Source organism: Cariama cristata, unplaced genomic scaffold, assembly GCF_000690535.1.
Source record: "Cariama cristata isolate BGI_N322 unplaced genomic scaffold, ASM69053v1 scaffold20038, whole genome shotgun sequence".
NCBI lineage: Eukaryota > Metazoa > Chordata > Aves > Cariamiformes > Cariamidae > Cariama > Cariama cristata.
This window is the reverse complement of record NW_009633217.1, coordinates 38,999-60,217: the sequence shown is the minus strand read 5'-3', so window position 1 is coordinate 60,217 and position 21,219 is coordinate 38,999. Positions and strand designations below refer to the sequence as shown.

The following is a 21,219-nucleotide window of genomic DNA, read 5'->3' as shown; positions in this document are numbered from 1 at the left end:
TTTTTTGCCTTTCAGGTTGGGATAGAGGAGAGAAGGAAAGAAAACTGATGTGACATGCTTACTTACAGCTATGCTGCTTTTTTTTTCTAATGTCATTTTCTTCATTCCAGATAAAGGGGATGCCGTCCCAAGTGTCCCTATCAAGTCATCTGTCTTGTGGGCAGGATTTGCTGGGTGGTTCTGAAGATAACATCAGAAACATATGCTGCAGACAGACAGGAGACAGAGGCTAAGCAAGTATTGGAAGCCCAGTTTTAACACAACCCCCTCACCAATTCTGCTTAAGTTATGCCATAAGAAAAGCAGCAAGCAGCTTTCAAAGATTTCCTATTGACTTAAGCTAAGACAAGGTAGCAGGAAAACAAAATGATTGTATATACTGGATGAGACCGAGTGGAAAAGATACAGTGGTGGGAATGGCGTTACAGTAATTTTGCATTTAACTCTGCTCCTTCCTTACAAAACCTGTCAGTTTACTACCTCATCTTACTTAAAACCTTGTTTGTTTTTAAAACAAGGTTTACAGTTCCTCTGCAAAAAAACACGCTTGCATAATTGTGGTCAAGTTCACCTTCACCAAGCCACCGCTGATGCGTCTTCCACCATCCTTTTGGTCTTTCCTGGCTGTGGTCTACCTGTTAAACCACTCCTGACACTCAGCCAGAGTGTGCCCGCAGCAGCTCTTCCCCAGAATTTCTCAGAAATGCAGACCTGGGTCCTGGTGGCACCGACACCAGTACAGCAGCGGGACTGCCCTTGGACACGAGCCAGGCCAACACGCATGGAGCGAGGCAGTCAGCAGCTTTCTATCCCGGAGGGGCCGCTGCCCAGCCTTCCCACAAACACACACGCACCGACAGAACCAGCGAGTGCACCTCGTCACACAACAATCTCAGAGCCAGAGCTTGATCCACAGGAGTATCCAGAGAGGGCTGGTAAGCTCCAGCAGACTGACTTGCACAAACCTCAGCATGCCCAGGTCCTACTCAGAAGGGTGGCGGTTCCACAGGTCCGTGAGCCCATACGCATGCAGGGTGCTGTGCTCTCATCCCTTTCCTCCTGTTCTTCCAACATGGTCTCACCCCTCCCTCGCAGCAGCAACGGCTCTGTAATAACACAAGGAACCAGTTCAAGATGCTGATCTAGCTGAGCGCTTACCGCTTTCTTTGCTAGCGTAGTTCATGGCTGGTTCAGGTGCCCACTCTGGATGACTGCAGAGTCCCACGGGTGCAATGCTGACCCCAAAAAAGGGCTGGGGATGGGAGAAGGAGAGAGGACGGGACTCGGCAGCCCCAGTCGAGACTGGTTTACACTCCCAAGGATCTCTGCCCGTGGTCCGACTCTGAACAGTGGATGCTGTGCCAACAGGCACCCCGGTGGCCACTGTGAATCTAAACAGACTCCAAATGTGCACACAGTTTTCAGAAATAAAACGTTTCTTTTAATTGGCAAGTAGAACACACATTACAGATCATTAGTATTTTATAAACAATATTAAGTTACAAATACATGTTAAAAATTGCAGTTCGCGGCAGCTCAAAGGTTGGAGTCCAAAATGCATCTCTGCAATGCTTCATTACTTCCCTTTCCCCAGTTTGCTGGGTGAAGATGAATGAAAGATCATTTATCATCTACTAGGAGGTGATCTACTATATATCAAACAAAAAGAAAACCTCATTCCTAAGAGCATCACTAACAAACAGATGCATTCAAAGTACTTCAGTCATCTTAAATCATGTCAGATGCAACGAGGACACAGTTGAGAATAACCCTGTAACACTTTAAGCAGATACAGATTATCTTCACGTTAAACTGATAGTTCAATGCTTTCTGTTCCAATTCAGCTTAAAACCAACACTAGCTTCTACCCGACAGAAGCTTAAAGTCCATCATGCAGGCTTCCGTGCCATCAAAGCTAGATGTTTGTACATCAGACCCTTACACAGAGGAAAGTTACGGTGTACAACTAAACAGCATACAGAAATACGTATCTTATATTTAGCAGATCTTTATTCCCCTCCTTAATGACTTTTGTTGGTATTAGTGAGATACACAGCTCATTTCATTTTCACTACACTCAGAATATTAACAAGTTACCATTATGCATGTTAATACACTAAATATCATTTAAGAAGTATCTTTAAAAAAGTATTTAAAAACATTTTTGGAAAAGTAGAAATCTATTTTCCAGAAAAGCAAGTGGTACTAGGATAGCGTGGACTCCAGTGCTTAAACATCCTGTCAGAGAAAACCCATCTTGATGGCTTTTGTGCCTGGGAGTCAGTGTGTCTCCGCTGCCAGACTCGTATTCTGTTCGTCCTTCTCGCTGTGGTGGTAAAAGGTCATCAAAATCAGCTTACTTTGCCTTTTGGTTGGTAGACTTTCAAAGATTACCATTCACTGGACTGCAGAAGAGAGACAGGTAGCTTTGACACAAAGTTCATTTCTTTCTTACTCATATTGATGAGAGGCAATTTTATTATAGCGCTGAGATTGCATCTTCAAAACCAAAGTCTGCTGAATGTGTCTGGAGAAATGACTTCGTATCTCAAAAATATCAAGAGTACCATTCAGATCTGAATTTCTATTACAAACTGTACACATTTAGCAAAAATTATGCTGCTGGAAAAATAAAAGGCCTGCTCCTTGGCCTGCTCAGAACACAAGCTACAATGCACGAGATTTACACCAAAGGGTTTTTTTTTCTCTGCTTCTTTTCTAAATGCAGGCATTGAAAGTAAAATGTTACTAAGCTTTTCCTAAGAGAGCACACAGGGGTGTGGCATAATATACATCAATCAGGAACAAAAAACAGTAACAAATACCTATTCTAGAAAATGCTGCATATTAGCAGCATGCTTGGTTTCTGAAACATAAGGAATTGCATGGGAGTTGTCAAGATGAAGTCCACACACCTCGATCATTGAACTGATCGCTAGATTCCAAGAAACCAAAGCAAATTTAAAAATACACATGACAACAACTGCCTAGAAGGCAGAGTTTTATCATCTGTCAATAACCAGATGAATAAAGTGCATAGCAACTATTATAACAGTTTCTTGAAAAGAGAATACGTTTAGCAAGTCTCAAAGTTTGTAAGCTTGACACTTATCCATACGGTTTGCTACATGTGTGGCTTCCCTTTTGTTTTGCTATTTAGCTTCACGGATCGACCCTTCAGCACTGTCCTGTGATTTCCTTTGCACTTCATATGGAATGTGCTGAGATCTCTGACTGCTGCCTGATGTACGTCTGGAAGCTCTTGTCACCAATGGGATGCTCTCTAAAAGAAAAGAAAGAGAAAAAAAAAAAGGAAAAAATACTATAGACAGAATTTCCTGTTGGGACATCAAAACGTCAGAATGTGAAGTGAACAGACAAAACCTTTTCCCCAAGTTTGATTTTCAAAGTTGTAATTGTAACGATAATACTGCATCTCGCACGAACTCGAAGAACTGCCTGATGGAACTGATCCTCTTTTTTGTCAGCCATGCACAGAATGCTCCTTTATTTATGCCTGCACAGAATGCAGCCATGTGGCTGTATCAGCCACTCTTCCCATTTTTAAGCCAACACTCTAAAGCAAGCTGGTAAGTACACGTATCTTCTGGCATTGAGCTCATCCCAGGAGCACAGGTTCCAAGTTTTAAAAAAAAGCAACAAAACAAACCCCACACTTACTTTTATGAATGAAACAACATTAAAAATTAAGCATTTAAAAATTCCTTACAGTCCTTTAAAATATGGTGATATCAATCCTAAGTCACAATCCTGCTTTGTATGTATTTGCAGGATCTTTTTGGAACATGAATATGGTGAAGGCCAGAACATAAGCAAGGGAAATAGCAATGCTCAGGACTGTTTGGACAACCCATTATACTTACTGGCTTCCATATTTTGTCTTCTTAAATTTATCCCTCTTATATTGAGCATGCTCCTGCTCTAAAGTTCCAACACCTTCAATAATCAGCTTTAGTGTTTTATATGTCTCCTTAGGGTCATCAATGATGAATGTAGAATATTCTTCCTCTTCAGGTCCATCATAGACAGATTTGCTGCCACAGGCCTCTGAGGGAAAAAAATAAAGTACGGGAATAGGGATGAAATAGGCAGGGGAAAAAAGGTAAGACAAGCAGATTAAAAATACTCCGTCTGAGGTTCATACAGTTCCTTGATTTGCTTCCATATGACCGCCACAGAACCGTGGCTGACATCAACAGCAGCAGCAGGAGCAGTTCCAGTTCCCCGTCCTTTTGCTGGGCTGTTGGTAGGCACAGAGCCTGTCCCATGCCCGTTCCCCCCTCCTCGTCTTGTAAGGAAAGAGGAGCAAGCCTGGCAGCCACCCCTGGCTCAGTGCAAAGCTGTCCTTTGCTGCAGAAGCAACGCTTTCGTCTCAGTTACCACTAGCAGGACCCCATGCACACACTTTGGGAGCTCCGGCACAGCCTAACTGTGCCAGCGCTGCAGGGCTGGCCTGTGCGAGGGCAAGTATTCCCTTCTCAGGAGGACAGGTCCCTCCCTAAGCTGCGGCTAAGCCCCAAGAACGGCACTGCACAATGGACTGAATTCAAAACAATTACGGGTTGAAGTAGTCATGCGAGATGTTTTATCACGTTACCCCTAAAAGTTTCATACAAAAAGCATAAGCCAAATACGTCGTGACTACTGCCTGGCTGCCTGCTTAAGGACACACCCTAAGAAGGGGCAAGCCATCCCACCTTCTTATCTTACCAGGGGGCCTTCCTGGCTCAGAGGTGAGGACACCGCTTACACACGAATGTCTCCAACACATTCGGCATGTGATCTACTTCTGCATTGTAGCCAAGCATACCAGAAGGGGAGAGAATATTTTGTCTCTATTTCTCCCTAGCTCTCTAGCTTTCCTGCTGTCTCAGTCTCAGCTTTCGAGTTACCTTCCCCATGCCGCGCTGTCTGCGCCAAACCTGCGTTCTTTTCCCCGACACCGAAACTCGATGCTGGCTCTGGCAGTGAGGATTCGGAACAGGGGAAAAAGCTGGGCATTGGTTCAGACAGCTCGGAAGTGGTGGGGATCTTAAGTTTGCAACTGCACAGCAGCCAGGAATGGATTAAAGTGCTTTCCAATCTGTGTGTTTGACACCACTGGCTTATCTCATATTATAAACTAAAGTCCTATTTAAAGATCAGTGCCACAGTGAAGGCTTCCCTGCCACTCCCTGGGCTAAATTGGGATTTCAAGTCTGGCACTGTGTACACCGGATACTTTTCTTGGCATGCCTACTAGTACTAACTTCCTCTGCTGCCTCTTCTTTCTTTTACCCTTCATGTCACACCTCTGCTCCTGAGGGTTTCCCAGCCCACACTCCACTTTTCAGTATTTCCCAGACATCCACAGGTCATCTTTCACTGATAATTCTGAAAAAGCCTTCCTGAGGAAACCATTTGTATCCAGCCTGTTCTTGGGATCTGAATCAGGGAATGTGCACATGACTTCTGGTAACACAAAACCCTGTTCCACTGAAACCTCAACTTTGCTGGTGCTTCGTTTCAGGATCAGTAAACTTCTGGTTTAACGCACACACTGATTTGTCAATTCAGAGCATCCAAGCAATGCTCTGTGCCTACGCTATTTTAGGATGCTGTGGTTAGGACTGTATTTCAAACAACTGTTTATTATGCAAAGAACTTTGTACAGACTATGAGCCTGCACACTGTACCAAAAATAATTCACACAACTGCCTCAAGACAGCAGAAGGGGAAACAAGTTAAATAATGGCCACAGTGTTCTAGGATGTGATTCGCAGGGCTGGTCTAGCCAGAACATCCAATTTTTCACAGGTATTTTTGCCTCGATAAGCATACTGGAGATGCAATGATCTTTCATCCTCACCTTGCATTTTCTCCAATTTCGGCATATACAAGTTGAAAAGAGAGTAGATGCGCTCAGTTTCTCTATCTCCGTCTATATCCAGTTGTATATTTGCTGGCAGGCCTCTGTAAGGCATCAGGAAGAGAAGTAGAAGTTATATGCTAAACAGTGTATTATGGCACAAAAAGCACTTAACAAGGATGAAAGTAAAAGTGAGTACTCATGAAAGCCAACAGATTCTGTGTAATAGAGCTCAAAACTTCCTATTTTCCCCCAAAGAAAAAGCAGACAAGTTCAAACTTCTTTACGCCTAGATTTAACCAGCATGCTTTCGTTCTGACTTGAGAGAGAGGACTGTATCAGCATCCAGATGTTTTGGAGAACTAATCTGCTCTAACCAGATGGAGGAGCCAAAGCACTGAACTCCCAACTGTCCAGGTCTTACACTCAGAGACTAACTACCACTGCAGACTTGGTGCTGCTCTCATTTTCGATGAAAACTGTTTCCTACGAACCAGACAGTATCTCTTCATTTAACAGAGACCTTGAGTGGTCCCCTTAGAAAAAGATCAGTTTAGAATTAAATCTAGAAGCAGATGATGGTCTGTTTCAGGAATTTACAAACAGGATGTTCAAGGGATTTCTGACATTTTTACTAATGACAGGTGATCAGAAGCAAAGTATCTTATCCCACAGTCAATTCCTATCAATGTCTTGAATGATAAAAATTTTGACCAAGACACGCAGATACTGACAGTATCAGAAATAACAATAAAGATGGCCTCTGAAAACACCACGCCGTCTGTGCACCTGGCAGATCTTGGCAATTGTGTACCTGCAAGTCACGCCGCAGAGAAGCACGTACCCCTGGCAATACCTAGACCAACGGCATGTTACCAGTCCTTACCCGGTGCAGGGTGTGCAGCCAGGAGTATTATCTGCAGTAGCTTTACAGCAAAGCCAGTGGCCATTAAGATAGGCAGAGGGATGGTAGACTGTGAGGCGCTTCTTGTTGCATTGGCTAACTTTGGTGAGGATATCAATCCAGTCCTTGGCCTCCACACAATTATTTGCTTGGATATACAGGACTCTTCTTTCAGGCTGGATCACCTGGAACATCTGCAGATAAGGAAATAAGCCACAGAATAAACCTTCAGAATGAGTCGGTGAACCTCAGACTGGGCTCAGACCAATGATTTATTAAAGGAAAAACACAGCATACTAAAAGATTGCACCAATAAATACATTTCAACACAAAACCAGGCAGCATATGTGACCTTAAAAAACCAAAACCTTTCATCTGGTACAAGGAGTAAGATACTGTTCCTGCAGGAGATGATTTACAAACAGCTAATACCAACTCGCTGGTTGGGCCTCAACAAGATTTGTTGTCAGCCTCAGGGATGCAATTTTAGTAATGCTGCAGCTCTAAGTTTTGGAAGGCTGACAGAGGGACCCGATGCAGGGCTGAAAAGAAATGCTAGTCAGCAGAGGCCAGAAAAAGAGAAAAATGAGAGTTTGGATCCAGCCTTAGCGACAGCTTTGCTTTAATAGTGCCGTATCTCTAGTCTTTTTAACACCCATTTCAGCACAATGCTTTCCTTTTAATAACTTCCATCCTTCTGCACCCAGCTATAGCTGCTATTAGCAAACCACAGCAATACATTTTCTCTTTAATCGCCATCAGGTGGTTCAAATAATTGCACATTAATTCTGCATTACGGCTTGGGCACTGAAAATCTAAACTAGAGTTCTCCTGCCTGTTCAAAACAGCTTGCAGCCTAAAATGGCACAATCACATTTATTTTCCTCCTCTGGAAGAATCAAATGTCTCATGCACAGCTGTATTGCTTGATTATATTGATCATGCGCTGGAGATAACTAAGCTGAAGTTAGTGATCTTAACTGCCAGTTTTGAAAAGGCAAATGTCAACCATCTTCATTTCCTCTAGCTTCTGCAAATACTTAATTTTAATGGGTTTTCCTCTCTCTCTCAGGTATTCCTAAATTATCCTTCCCCCTTCTACTTCTTCATTTGATTATTGAAATCATTAGACATTACACTGCCCATATCATGCGGAATATTATCTTCCAAACAGCTGGTTTCTCTGTGCTACTTCAAAAAGAAAAACAAAGAGGCACACACACACAAAAAAAAACCCTAACCCAAACAAAAATCAACCCACCACACCAAAAAACCAAAAATCTCCACCAAAACTGAAATTCACTTTTGTCTATTACAAAGACCTGAAACATTGGCCTGTATTCTGCACCTAGCTGGTCAGGAGAATGTTGCAGACTGGCATCAGGCACAATCTCTTCTTCCCTTGCGACACTTTTAGGTGCACATCCCTCGAAGTAGCTTGCTAATTTGTGAATGAACAGGTTTTTTAATTACAGTGTCTCTTCTAACCGGAAAGGGAAAGTTCCAACAGTCATTTCCCTGGATTTAGTATCCTTATGGATGTCAGACAATAATTACAAAGGCACAACAGACAACAGTAGCGCAGGAGCTGCTAGTGTGATCAGTCCAGCACTGCCAAGATACACACCAAAGAGAGCCCATTTATTAAAACTTCCCAGGACATAACTGGCAATTTGAGTCTGAGGAATAAGGAAGGAAGGAACAAGGAAGACAGGAGCATGCAATCCAACCCTCCATTAACACGGAACTACAGGGAAAAGAATTTTAATGTCCTGGTGGGGTAAATGGAGCCTTCTGCACTACAACAAAGGAACAGATTTAAGGAGTATGGCTTTGTGTAAGGGGATACCAACCTAACTGAACTAACATATGGCAACGGTTACTGAGAAGCCCACAACTAAGCCAAGAATTTCAAGTGGTTCCAAGACCTTTACACTACCAAAACCACCAGGTGCTTCTCAAACAACAAAGAAGACCTGAACAGTACCTAAAGCCACCCCCACACCCCCCAAACTGTGCTTAAGGAAGATGAAGGCTACTGGCCTTACTGCCAGACAGGCAGATTTATCAGGAGTGAGGAAGACAGAAGACACACTTGGCACAATTCAGAGCACAAATACATAGAGAATATTTATAGAAAATGTGGATCTTTAATCACACTTAGCACCCACGATGGAATATCCATCGCAAATACATCTGCTGTGGTGTTTCGAGAATTCTGTTCTTGCTGCAGTATTCTATTTATATATGGCAAGATAAATGGGAATATATTAGCATGGGAAGGTGATAATGGTATTTTCTACTGCTTATGGAAAGACTCTGAACCTTACGTTCCAGAATGGATGTAGTTACCTTCATTTTGTAGGTAATACTGAATTTAAGCAACCAAAATAGCAGGCAGTTTCTGATGTTAACAATAAAGGGATATTTTGCTATAATAAATCTTAACAATAAAGGGATATTTTGGATGCATTCTAGCCCTGTAGACTCAGCCTAAGTTAAAGACTGCTGTCACGGAAGAGTTGATCAGAATGATAGCTCAGCTCCTCTCCACACACGTTAAGTTTTACCTCAGCTGTGTGGTTACTTCTAGTTCAATCGAGTTATTTTGCAGAGTACTGCTGGCAACAGTTCATCACATGTTACAGCTGCCTTCTAATAGCTTAAGAATTATTTTGCAGCTCGATTGCTTTTGCCTATGTGATTAATGTGAGTTATAAACACCAGAGGTAGCTGCAGTACATACAGTACAGTACAGGTGTGCTCTAGAAGCAAGTGAACTGAAACTTATTCCATCTTTTAACAGAGAGAGAGATGCTACCAAAATAATACCTGAAGCGAGGAAAATACTGAGGAGTCAAGCACTGTCTTTCACTTTAACAAAGTGCTGTTTGAGGAACCTAATACCTAGAGCAGGTCTGAGCACTGCCCTGCAGGGTTTCCATAAGCAGCGTAGATGGCAGGAAAGACTTAAAAGGCAGAAAAGCTAAAAGTCACAACCACTTATGTGTGTAAAGAAGTCTGTAGTAGATGCATGTTTAGAACTGGAAAACACTGAGCTGGTTTTTTGTTTCTTTTTAAATAAAACTTTTAAGGCCTGTACTCAGCTTTACAGGCAGAAGAGTATGAAAAAGGCTCCCAACATCACCAACTGATTGTGTCTAAGAACTGTTCTTACACATTGGATGGCATGCCTCGCATACAGAAGTTGGCAGTAGTGTTTCATGCATAAGAAATACAGCTGTATTTTTTTCCCTAATGGGGCAATCAAAATGCTAAACCATACTAGCACAGCACAGATGTTGTTTTGGCACATGACCTAACCCAAATGAATATGGACTTTCATTAACCGATAAAGAAACCCTGATAGCTAGGAAAGAAGATGTGATCCTTCACAACTATAAGCAGCCAGTTCCTTCCCGACAGAAAGGGCAGGGACTCGATCATCTTACCTGTGTCTGACATTACGGAGCCCAGACAGCTGATCAGCAGTGGTCAGTACTGAGTGTGCTGCAGATCACGACATCCAAAGACTGCTGACTGGGCTGTTAAGAATCTGAATGGGCTGTACTTTTGGAAACTCCTGCTACTATATACAGAACAAGCAGCTGTGGTTGTACATCTTTCAACAGAAACCCTATCCAGGTTACAAAAGGGAAAAAGGCGATTAGGCCGGTGGATCTAGACCAGCCTAACAAGTACATTAACAAAGATGACCTACTTACATTTTTCATTTTAAAGGATTCCTCCTCCAGTCTTTCCACTGCCAGAATGTTTTCAATTGGAATGCTACACAGAGGGTGATCACCTGCAGAACACACACGGAGATACTAAGCAACTTATTCACAACTCAACTTCACCCTCTGCCCTGATTCTAAGGCCTGATTCAGTTCCTTTGAAGATCATTTTGACTGCACAAGAAAAAAAAAAAAAAAAAAAATCTTTCACTCAGCAGGGATTTACTAGTATGGTCCTTAAGTATTACCTTAAGTTGATTTCTGTTTTCAGCTGCACTATGTTATGCCAGCAAAACCTCTTAGAAACTGACTGCTGCAACAGGGCACAGTATATTTCCTAGAAGGTGACAATGAAAGAAATCATTCTTGTCCGTTCAACTGAACTAGGCTGACGTGGTGGTGATGTAAGTTCTCAAAGTTGAGTCTGAAATGATGACTGGCACAATCTGAACGTGCTTCCTTATCTTTCTCACTCCCTATGCATTTATATGATGGAAGGACGTGGTATTTGTTGTGTACTACTGAACAGACAGGAACAATTTGTGAAAAGCAAAATCCTTGACATTAGGCAACATCAAGTGAACATATTTTTGCAAGTTCAAAGCTTGGAGGCAAATCCCTGCCAGTGCAGCCAGTTGTGCCAATGCTACAGAATTTATGAGAGCAATCTGAGATGCATCTGAGAATGTTCAATACAAACTCAAATCCCAGTGTAAGGTATTTGTATCCTGAGTTTTGCTTCCTTGGACAATCTCCTAGGTAACTGTGAAACCTACAGATGATGTTGATAACTGATATTAGACAAATATTATCAAATATTCTGCTAACTGATAGGGTACTGTGCTATCCAAGAAGCTTCTCTAACAGTCAGTACAGAGATACTAAAAAAAGGGCAAGAACATACAGGCTGACTTGCCTGCACTGTGCCTTCTACAGTTACAGATCTAGATCTCAAGTCTTCTGTTCTTACACAATCCTTATGTTTAATCTTTGCTTTAATATATCAAAAAAAGACTGGAAAACCTTTGTTACCTTTGCTTTTCTGATAGGTAAACTCATGGTTTGTCAGGCGAAACCATCTCTTCTTGAAGTTTTTCATACCAAATCGTTTTCTTCCTTGTGCTCTCTTGATCATGAACCTAGTAAACAGGACAACAGTTGTTACAATACACTAGATTTTATATATACATGCATATAAATGTATGCATACACATAAAATATGTATTTATGTATATAGGTTTATACATATATACATATACGCACACATACATGATGGCACTTGCGAAGCTTCAGGAGGGGACACACAGTGTTTTCTAATTATTGAGGCCTTGTCTTGACAAGGAAAGGAAAGTCACACTTGGATAGGTTTAGTGCATCTGTTAGTTAAGCCTGTCCTTTTTCCAGATCTAGGTAAGAGGCAAGACACGTAACTTGACTTGTAGTCTGCACAGGGGCTCTAGTTAGTTAGCTGAACTGCAGTTTGTGTCCTTTCCTCAGTTACAAACGCAGCTAAACGTTTCCTACTACGGCAGAAAAAGGGTAGAACATGGTTAGTACTGCCTTGCTAAGCTTGACCTGTTAACTCTACAAGTTTTATTTATTTATTTATTTTTTAAAGCTGTGAGAAAACTCCAAAGGTTTAGAGTATGTGTAATTATTAAAGGCAGGTACAGGTACAGAGACTGTACCCTTACATGCTTTAGTCACTCTCAAGCTCTGAAACCAAAATCAGGATGTTCCACAGCTCCATTTGCAATTGCACACTAATGCTGCAGTTGGAAACGCATTTTCAATAACAGACAAAGCAATCGGACGGCTGAAAGCTAGGACCTGCCATCCCTCCCTTTTGTGGCAGAGGAGGGGTGTTCGTATAGTGAGTTGTCAGTTTTAATGAATTTCAAACTTGAACTAGCTTACAAGAAACTGTGATGCATCCACCACCTTCCTAACCACTAAATCAATCCAAAAGCTTCAAGGTGACTTTGGAAAGCCTAGTGACTTCATACTGCTCAGCATCACTTTTGGTGGAAAAAAGTGTGTATGCATATGCAGTAGAGAGTTGGTAACAGCTAGTCTACACATTACATTAACTACTGTGCCAAATACAGAATTGTACAAGGGAGTGAGTAAAAACTACTTACAACAGAGTAGTTTTTATCAAGTAGGACAGCGCTATACAGCACAAAGAGCACACAGAGAACAGTGAATGATTTGGTTGAAGATTTTCAATAGCAGACCTAAAATGCTTAGAACAGGTAATATTGTTTCTTGCTTCTGGCATCTTCAGTCTGAAACAACTACCTGACATCCAACCCAACGGCAGGTCTGTTTAAAGCTCAAACAGAAACCCAAGTTCCTTCAGACTTTAACTGTTCTGTTATGAAGTGTGCTGGTGCCTGCTGCCCATTCCAGGTTAACAAGGACTGTATACAGCAACAGATTTTTTTTTTTTTAAACCAGTTATAGTTACACATCTCCCTCATTCTTAAAATGGTCAGACAGTTACTGTCTCGGTCCTTATTCTTTGATTACTTTCAAGGAAAGAACAGATAACCTTGGCCTGGACAATATGCTCTTCAAGTTAGGTTTCTCTTCCTTCTCATGTCAACACTTCAAAAATGACTTAAACCTGTAAACTCCTACAGAACCTCCCCCTTTGAAAAATGCAAACTCTATACAGCAGAGCTAAGAGCACGTTTCTCATTAAATTCTTCACAGCTGACACAGCCAAGAGAAGAATGTCCTTTTATTTCTCACAGATAGGTGACAAGTGTTCAAAGCAACCAAAGTTATAAGGTCAATTTAAATGATTGCTTTGCTTCTAACATTTGCAGAATGTGTGACAAGTCGGAGCAAATAGTCAGAAGCACAAAGGGAAAAAAAGTCCAAGATGAAACCCATTTCAGTGCCGGGTGTTGGATCTTCTCATGTTTATGGTAGGTATGAGTTTGGATCTGCCTTAGCCTTGCTTGGAAGGGTCAGCACACCCCTTTCACCTACCAGAACGGCAGGACTAGTTCTCCTTTTAATTCTCTTCCTTTTGGAAAGAACCAGGCAGACAGCTGTTAAGCAGCGATGGCATGCCCAATGCCAGCAAACCCAAGTGTCAGTGACTAATCTTTGGTACTGTATGTTCATTCAAAAGTACATATGCTATAGCTTTCCATCTAGATACTCTTAACAGAAGCAAAGAGAGATTAAAAAACCAAAAACAAACAAAAACATTGCAAAGTCAAACAGAAACCCCACTAACCAGCCAATCAATCTGGAGAAGAATCAAATGAAAGGCTGTGAAAATTCCCACCTCCTCCCCATGATATAACATGGCAATAATGCAAAATGTCAGGAGAAATAGACAGCTGAAGGCCACTCCTTAACCTTCAGAACAATTTACGTGAATGCTATTTAAGAAGTGCCTAGAAAACGCATGGCCGCTTCTTAATCACTTCCAGCGAGTTCACTGGGTTCTATACATTGAATGTGAAGCAAATCTCAGTGCTTCTTGGAGCCTCTGCCTACAGATAAAAGGCCTTTATTGTCTATTTACAGTAGGTTTTTGCTTTAAGGAAAAAAAAGAAAAAAAGAGTTGGTCAACATCAAGAAATCGATAACAAAATGTTCTCTGCTGGGTGTACCCAGGCATTTCAGGACCGTTAAACAGAGTACTTCCTCCCCAAAGTTAAGTCAGGCAAGCCTACTGCTGCGAGGGAAGGACATGCTGTCAGCCGGTAGCTACAGCAAAGCACCAACTGCCCCTACCATCTTACCTGCATGAACTATTACCATCAACTTTCTTTACTGTTAGTTTAAGAGTCCTTACAACAGCAGCCACAGGCCGAGCAAGAAAAGACAGAAAAAAAATCAGACAGGAGCAAAAGAAAGACAGAGGCAGAAAAAAAATAATGTTTTAGAGTTAGAGGGAAAATGTTACAAACTATACATTTATTTTCAAAACCAAAAGAATGATAAATGTACAGAATTAAAATAGATAAATTTGCTTCTAGGGACAGACGCCTATCAGAGAAGTGAACTGCAGAGGTTAACTGGAAGGGGTTGTCATGTTTTCACCAATTTTCACTAATTTTCGTATGACTTAGAGCTACCAGGAAAGCTTACTTTCACGCAGCAGTTCAGCTTACTAAGCTCTGACAGGAAGAATATGGATTTTCACTTTCTTCCTCCCAGCTCAAAGAAGCCGTTTCCACAGTGCACTTAGATGATCTTAGCAACTCAGTTTTCTAACACAAAAAATGTCAACAATTAGTATCTAAAACTAACATGGCATATGGAACATGCTTCCAAAAAAAGGAAAGGTACTAAAACTCGAAACTGTTCCAAGTGCATCACAAATTTTCCTCAAAATGGCCATGATAATGATTAGCATATGGATCTAACAGGGCAGCAAAAGCAAATCCCATTTGCAGGCTTTGCCCTCACTAAGATATTCAGTATCTGCCTTCACAGTGGAATTTTACAGCTTTTGTTCACTGGAGTTCAGAAAAAAAAAAAATCAACTTGATTTTAACACAATGCTGATTTAATTTATTTTGCCTTAGCTGTGCTAATTAGGTTCTACAGGCTTCTTTTTCCTCCACTTATTTCAAAACATACTTCAATTAAGATGTTTAAATCAAATGAAAAGATGTTAAAATCAGCTACAGCAGCCACAGAGAGTAGAAACAGCAACACAAGAATCTTCCTACGTTCTTCTCTGAACACACGGATGGAATAGGGGTGGCGGAAAACAAGATAGCTGCCTTAGAATGGTAGCAAGCACACAAGTAGAGGGTTTTGTTGCACATGCATGCTTACCCTTCTTTAAGCAATATAGGCTGCTCTATGCTCTTGTGATCTCTCCTTCCCGAAGATGAAATTAAATCTAGAAACTAAAAGGTGAACAAAACGCAGAGATAAAAATGACAGGACCGCACTGCCCAAATTAAAATCTTTAACGTTTGTACAGCACAGAGCTACAAGAAAATATTGTAAAAGTAGTTAAACAGAAGGTAATGGCGGAAACTTGATGAATTTGGGAGGCTTCCTGGGTTGTGCACTAAAAATGCTCTTCAGCAGAAAAACTGCTGATGACCAACTCTTCTTCTGCTTCTCTTTCTTACAGGTATCTTTAATTTCCTTCTGGACTAAGCAATTTACATTACAGATCTGCAGCATCCTATGAAGTATGTGCATGTCTCAAGCTCTAAGCAGCAGCTTGTTAATCCAATAATTAAGTAGAAACAGATCCAAAGAGATTCTACTATTGACATGCACGTAATTTGATAAAAGTTTCTTGAATATTACAGTTATCAGGAGTCTGCTTTTTCAAGCACACGCTCCTGGTTTACAAACAGTATGTATTACATTCTAGTGCTCTGAGCATCAGCTTTAACAACACAGCAGGATTTTCAGAACATTCACATGCATTACTTACATTTTTTACTGCATCTGCATATTTCTGCTCATTAAAATAGTCATAAAAAGTAGCCATGTAGGATTCCTTGAAATTGGCCTGAAATACAAAGTCCAAACCATGCATATCATAATACAGTTTATACAGAAAATATTATTGTTAACAGCAGTAGACCATAAGGCAAGCCACCGAAGATAAGAGGTGGTTTTTTTTTTCTGGCCAGAGGTAAAATAAGCAAAGCGCCACTTTCATGTTGTACAGCACACATTCAGTAGTATGAAATTTTTATTTCAAAAGGGTAGCAGAATGCATTTCAAATGTTCAATTACTACAGTTAATAATACATTCTTCAAAACCTTCAAACTTCTGCTTTGGCTTTTAATCTTGGTCCTAAAAGAAGCTGACAAAAAGTGTGAGAGAAGGAATTCTATTGTCTTGAAGGATTTGTAATTGAGGTACAGATTCATCTACAGTTGCCTGTGTGAATCCTAACTAGACCACCAGAGACCCCAAATTATCACCAGCTATAGCAGTGTGGTGTCATAGGTACACAAGTTTTATTTCAATCAAAGATCCAGAGCATGGGCATCAAGATCTAATCTCACCACTGACTAGCAGAAAACTGAACTGGTATGAAAAGAAGAACAGACTTCTAGGTTGGTCACATAATTTTGCTTCACTGAAAGCTGGTTCAGATTAAGACAGATCTAGTTTTTCTGTGAGCATGAGAAGCTTATAATCAAAGCAAACATAACCAGTTTTGCATAAGCTTAGTGCAACTCAAGCATTTGAAAGGCTTCATTACAATGAGTGATAAAAGATTTAAAAAAACAAACAAAAAAATAAAATCACTTTCCTAAATTAAACCTTTAAATGAAACTGGCATACTTACAGATTTAGATTTTGATAGGCTGCCTAGTGTTTGAATGGTTTTAGAGATAAGTGTCAAAGTTCGAGAAGTCTGAGGATCCTAGGAAAGAGAACAGTATTATACAGACTAGATATTTAAAATATAGAACAGAGGAAGGCAAATTACATTTCTTCTTTCTTATTTCACTTGCAGAAAAGTAACATAAAATTAGAAAAGACCCAGTAAAACACTACAGGAAAAAGGTTGCTTTTTTTAAAGGCTTTTGACTCTTAAGCCATCATGCTTCTTCAGAGAACCAAAGACGATCACTTGCAAAACAAAAATAGAGATTTCTGTCTTGAAGACTGTCCCGGTCCTCCCCACTCCCAATAAGAACAACTACAAAAAGTCTGGGATAAGTTGCTTAACATCCAAAACATTTCCAACATTGCTGACAATCAAGCCAGCATTAATGTAATGTGGCAAAAATGAAACAGTGACCATCTTTTCCACAGCAGCTTAGACCATCTATCTTGTTTGTCCTTAAATTTCACTGTTCCTCCCAGACCTCCCAAGTTCTCCACGTACGCAGTCATTCAATATATGCTTCAGATCCAAGAGAGACATATCGGATCTTTAAACTAACAAAGGTACATCTCCTAAAGGCTATTAAAAGAACTGAAGAAAGAATCTTGATAGACAGACTATGGTGACAGAACCATATACAGAGCTAGAAAAAATGGATACAGTACTTACTGGATGGTGTGGTGTAAGCTGAAAGAGGTTTGGAGAAAGAATGGCAGGAGCAAAGAACCTCAGGAAAATAAAGCTGCTGACAGCTGTATACCTCACATCTAAGTCACCTATTAAAAAGAAGACCTCTACTCAGCATTTCAATAATTCTTCCTTAAAAACCTTCTGAAATTATCAGAATGCCTTCAGAAAGCTCACTCAAGCATGTGCTGGAAATGTATATATTCGTGGGTTACAGGATTAACTGATGATGGAGGATTTGGAGCCAGAGACTGGCCAGCATCAACCAAGGAAATGTCAGTGACAGCCTTTTAAAAAGAAGCGAGTTCACGACACAGGCTACAAGGAGAACACCATTCACTTTTCCACTCCACAGGGAATTTTATACAAACATCTGCTATTCCATCTATGCAACTAAAGTATGATGAATAATTCACATAGTTTATGAAACATTCAGCACAGAGGCCAACTCTCAGTTATCTAGTTATAGCCCTGAGCACAAGTGCTGTACAGACTCCTAATGCATCTATTCCAGTGGGTAGTTACAGAAAATACAATTTATTTATTTATTTTTACGTTAAATAGAGAGCATGACAGCAGTCAATGGCTTTTGGCCTGAGCTTCTCTACTATGAAGTGACTGTTTAAAAACCAAACTCTCATTACTCTCTCTGAAACCTCCTTATTGTAACCTGCTTCCCTTCGTGAAGCTACAGAAGTTGGCCGTTTTGCTCAATTCTGGTTTTATATTGCCTGCTCGTTCTCACAGAACCAAAACAACCAGGAGGGAGTGGAAAGAATTCTCTCTTGAAAGCCAGAAAGCCTTTGCAGCACATGGCTCTCCTAGGGCAATGAGCTTGCAGTAACTCCAATAATTTATAGATTGGCCTTTATTACAGATTGACATGTGAGCAGAAAAAAATTCAGCTGTATGGAGTCTGCAGAATGAGCCATTACAAAAACCTGAACATTTGAAAACTGAGCATGCTTTGCAAAATATTGAAACCATAAACACATGCCACTGTAATGCTCTTTTTAAATGCTGTTTTCCTTCGAAAGATGTTTATGGAAAAATCATACAATCATTAAAAGTCATGTTCTTTGTTGAATGAATAATCAAGGAAAAAACAGCATTAATACACACTCCAAATAGTATTTTGGATAAGCTGCTGCTCAGTTACTAAATCCACCATGGATCATGCAGACTGCCAGACTGCACCTACATTTAAGAGCTTTCAGTGATGTAAGATAAAACACATAGAAACTCACCTTGAAAACGTTTGGCAGCTGATTCTCTCAGTGAAAAGAAAATATCGCACATCACTGTAGGGCAGCTTACGCCAGATTTTGTAATTACAGTAAAAATGCGATCAACATATTGCCTCAAATTTTCCTGAAAAATGCAATGATTATGACAAAATTAGTACAATTTTCTGCTGTGGAAAGCGGTGCTATTCCTGGTTTTATTCATAATGGCATCATTAAAAGATTCTCACTTTCAGCATTATATACTTGCAAAACAATCTCACCCTCAATGATACTTTCTTTGGTAAATGCACATATTCAAGTACAAGAGTAAAAATATTATTCCTATCAAAACCAAACATCAAGTGATGTGGCTGTACGGCAGATCGCTCCTTTTCGTAGCACCATTTTCTGCATCATCAGTAGAGCCACAGGCTAATTTATCCTTGTCCTCAAGGGCAGGGGGAGAAGTGATTAACATTCTACATATATTGTATTTATAGCGTAATGTAAAGCCGTTGTAAAATAATTACAAGAGTTTGTGCTGTTACAAAAGCTTCCAGTGTATTCTAATGAACGACAAAATTATTTGCAACATCAAATCAGTTACAACTTTATCGTGTAAACAGAGATCGTATCTTCAAAATCGAATGCATACCCTGTTATTTTCCAGGTTTTCACCATCTTTTAATTTCACAGGATCAATTTCACAAGGTTTATGGACCTGGCAGATCTAGAAAAAAACATATAGTGAACAATTAATATATTAGTTTACCTTAAAGTAGGAAAAGTTTTGTAAAAAGCATAATCTGTTAGTTTTTTGAGGTAACAGGCAAAAGTCAACTTTATAAATTGTATTTTTTCTCCTTTGTCAAGTAACAAAGGTAAATTACATGTGATCTTTATCTTTTTCCAAAAAGTAGCATTAATTTTTTCTACCCTTTCCCTCAACTGAAATGAAGGATTGATCTTTAGACTCTCTCAAGCAAGGCTGTTCAGGAAAAGTCCTATTTTGCCAAAACAGTCAACTTTGAAAGTATATTTGTATTCTTTAAAAACTTCACATTTTGCAACGAAACATTAAAACAACAGCTGAAGAAATTGTCAAATCATTTAAAGGAAGTCTGTGGTCTGAAACTATTGCCCAGTTACTGCACTAAAACACCCACACCCACCATTCTGGACTGGACAGATAATAACCCATTGTTACAAGACACACATCACATACACAGTTATCTAAGAATAATTTTATTCCTTTATACCCACTGGATGAAATGTATTACTTAGAGCTTCCCAGCAGCTTTCTGCTGTATATAGTCTTTGTTCATCTAAGTAATTACTTTATTAATTTCTCAGAACCAATAAATGTTAGATTTTACATGAATAATTTAGTTAAATAAAATGAACTTTCCTTTTCCTTTAATACAATCCAACTGTTTCTGAATTGGGTGACTCAGCTGTGACTAAACTAACACACAAGATTTTAATGTAGAAACAGGCTCTTAAGCATTATTCCTACAAAGTCACCTTAAAACGGAAAGGAATAAACAGTATCTGTCCCTGAAGGCCTTTTACAGTGATATTTTTATCAAGTAAACAGTCTATAACTGCTCTTACCTCATCTATAATTGGCTTTAGTGTAACTTGCAGATAATGCATCCCTGCCAGTTTCATTGTCTCATCAATGCACTTGGAAGTTAACGAGTTTCCTCTGAAAATGGTGTTTGGATCTCTGGAAATGAACAATTTTCTGTAATTTAGTCTCTTTGTAATGAACTGCTAATATATGGAAATAAAAGAAGCGGTGAAGGGTGATGGAAATCTGGGTTTGAATGCACAAGCAAAAATTCCTTTTGACACCAGTCTGCCATTAAACGCAGTCACGTAGTATTTAGTGTGCTTCCCAGTTACAACAGAAAAGCAGTAGTCACGGTAAGTCCAGAGGGACTACTGATTTTCTTCTTTGTATTAGCGCAGTGTGCTCAGCGAACCATCCAAACACACAGCAACACACAGGCTCAAATCAAAGGAGTTTACAATATAAACGGGGGGAAATGCGCCTGTTTTCACGTGCTACTGAATTGCGTTAATTTGAGTAGGGGAAGGAGGCAGTGATTTTAGTCTCACAACAACACTGGACGTTACACATGACCTACTACCTTCTCCTACAAAATCAGTACTTGTAAGCTGGGAGGGAGATCAAAATACTGGCTCCAACGACGTAGCCATCCTTTCTAAGGGGCTTACAGCACTGTCCTGTGATAACATATTAAGGACAGTGCAGATCCCAATTCTGCCCTGAGAACTGTGTGGATAGCTGATGCCATGCAGACTCTCACATCCTTCTGAAAAGCCACTCACACAGAATTCTTGTGCTAGACATACGGCCACTGTGATTCATTAAGCTTTAGCTAGCTGCACTATCATATGCACTTTTTTTTTTAGTATTACT

The 21,219-nt window shown here is 40.2% G+C and overlaps 1 protein-coding gene across 1 annotated transcript in view; it reads right to left on the bottom strand.

Moving 5' to 3' along the window:
• Positions 1 to 1,418: 1,418 nt before the first annotated feature.
• The window catches only part of RASA3 (RAS p21 protein activator 3), a gene marked incomplete at its 5' end in the record, with an annotated part of 56,832 nt that continues 37,031 nt past the window's right edge, over positions 1,419 to 21,219 (bottom strand). The window contains 13 exons of the mRNA XM_009706684.1: positions 1,419 to 3,283; positions 3,885 to 4,068; positions 5,870 to 5,973; positions 6,756 to 6,967; positions 10,499 to 10,581; positions 11,543 to 11,649; positions 15,323 to 15,396; positions 15,942 to 16,019; positions 16,813 to 16,890; positions 17,527 to 17,633; positions 18,792 to 18,915; positions 19,426 to 19,500; positions 20,385 to 20,499. Coding sequence (XP_009704986.1) covers positions 3,208 to 3,283; positions 3,885 to 4,068; positions 5,870 to 5,973; positions 6,756 to 6,967; positions 10,499 to 10,581; positions 11,543 to 11,649; positions 15,323 to 15,396; positions 15,942 to 16,019; positions 16,813 to 16,890; positions 17,527 to 17,633; positions 18,792 to 18,915; positions 19,426 to 19,500; positions 20,385 to 20,499 — 1,417 coding nt within the window. The remainder of the gene's footprint in view (positions 3,284 to 3,884; positions 4,069 to 5,869; positions 5,974 to 6,755; positions 6,968 to 10,498; positions 10,582 to 11,542; positions 11,650 to 15,322; positions 15,397 to 15,941; positions 16,020 to 16,812; positions 16,891 to 17,526; positions 17,634 to 18,791; positions 18,916 to 19,425; positions 19,501 to 20,384; positions 20,500 to 21,219) is intronic.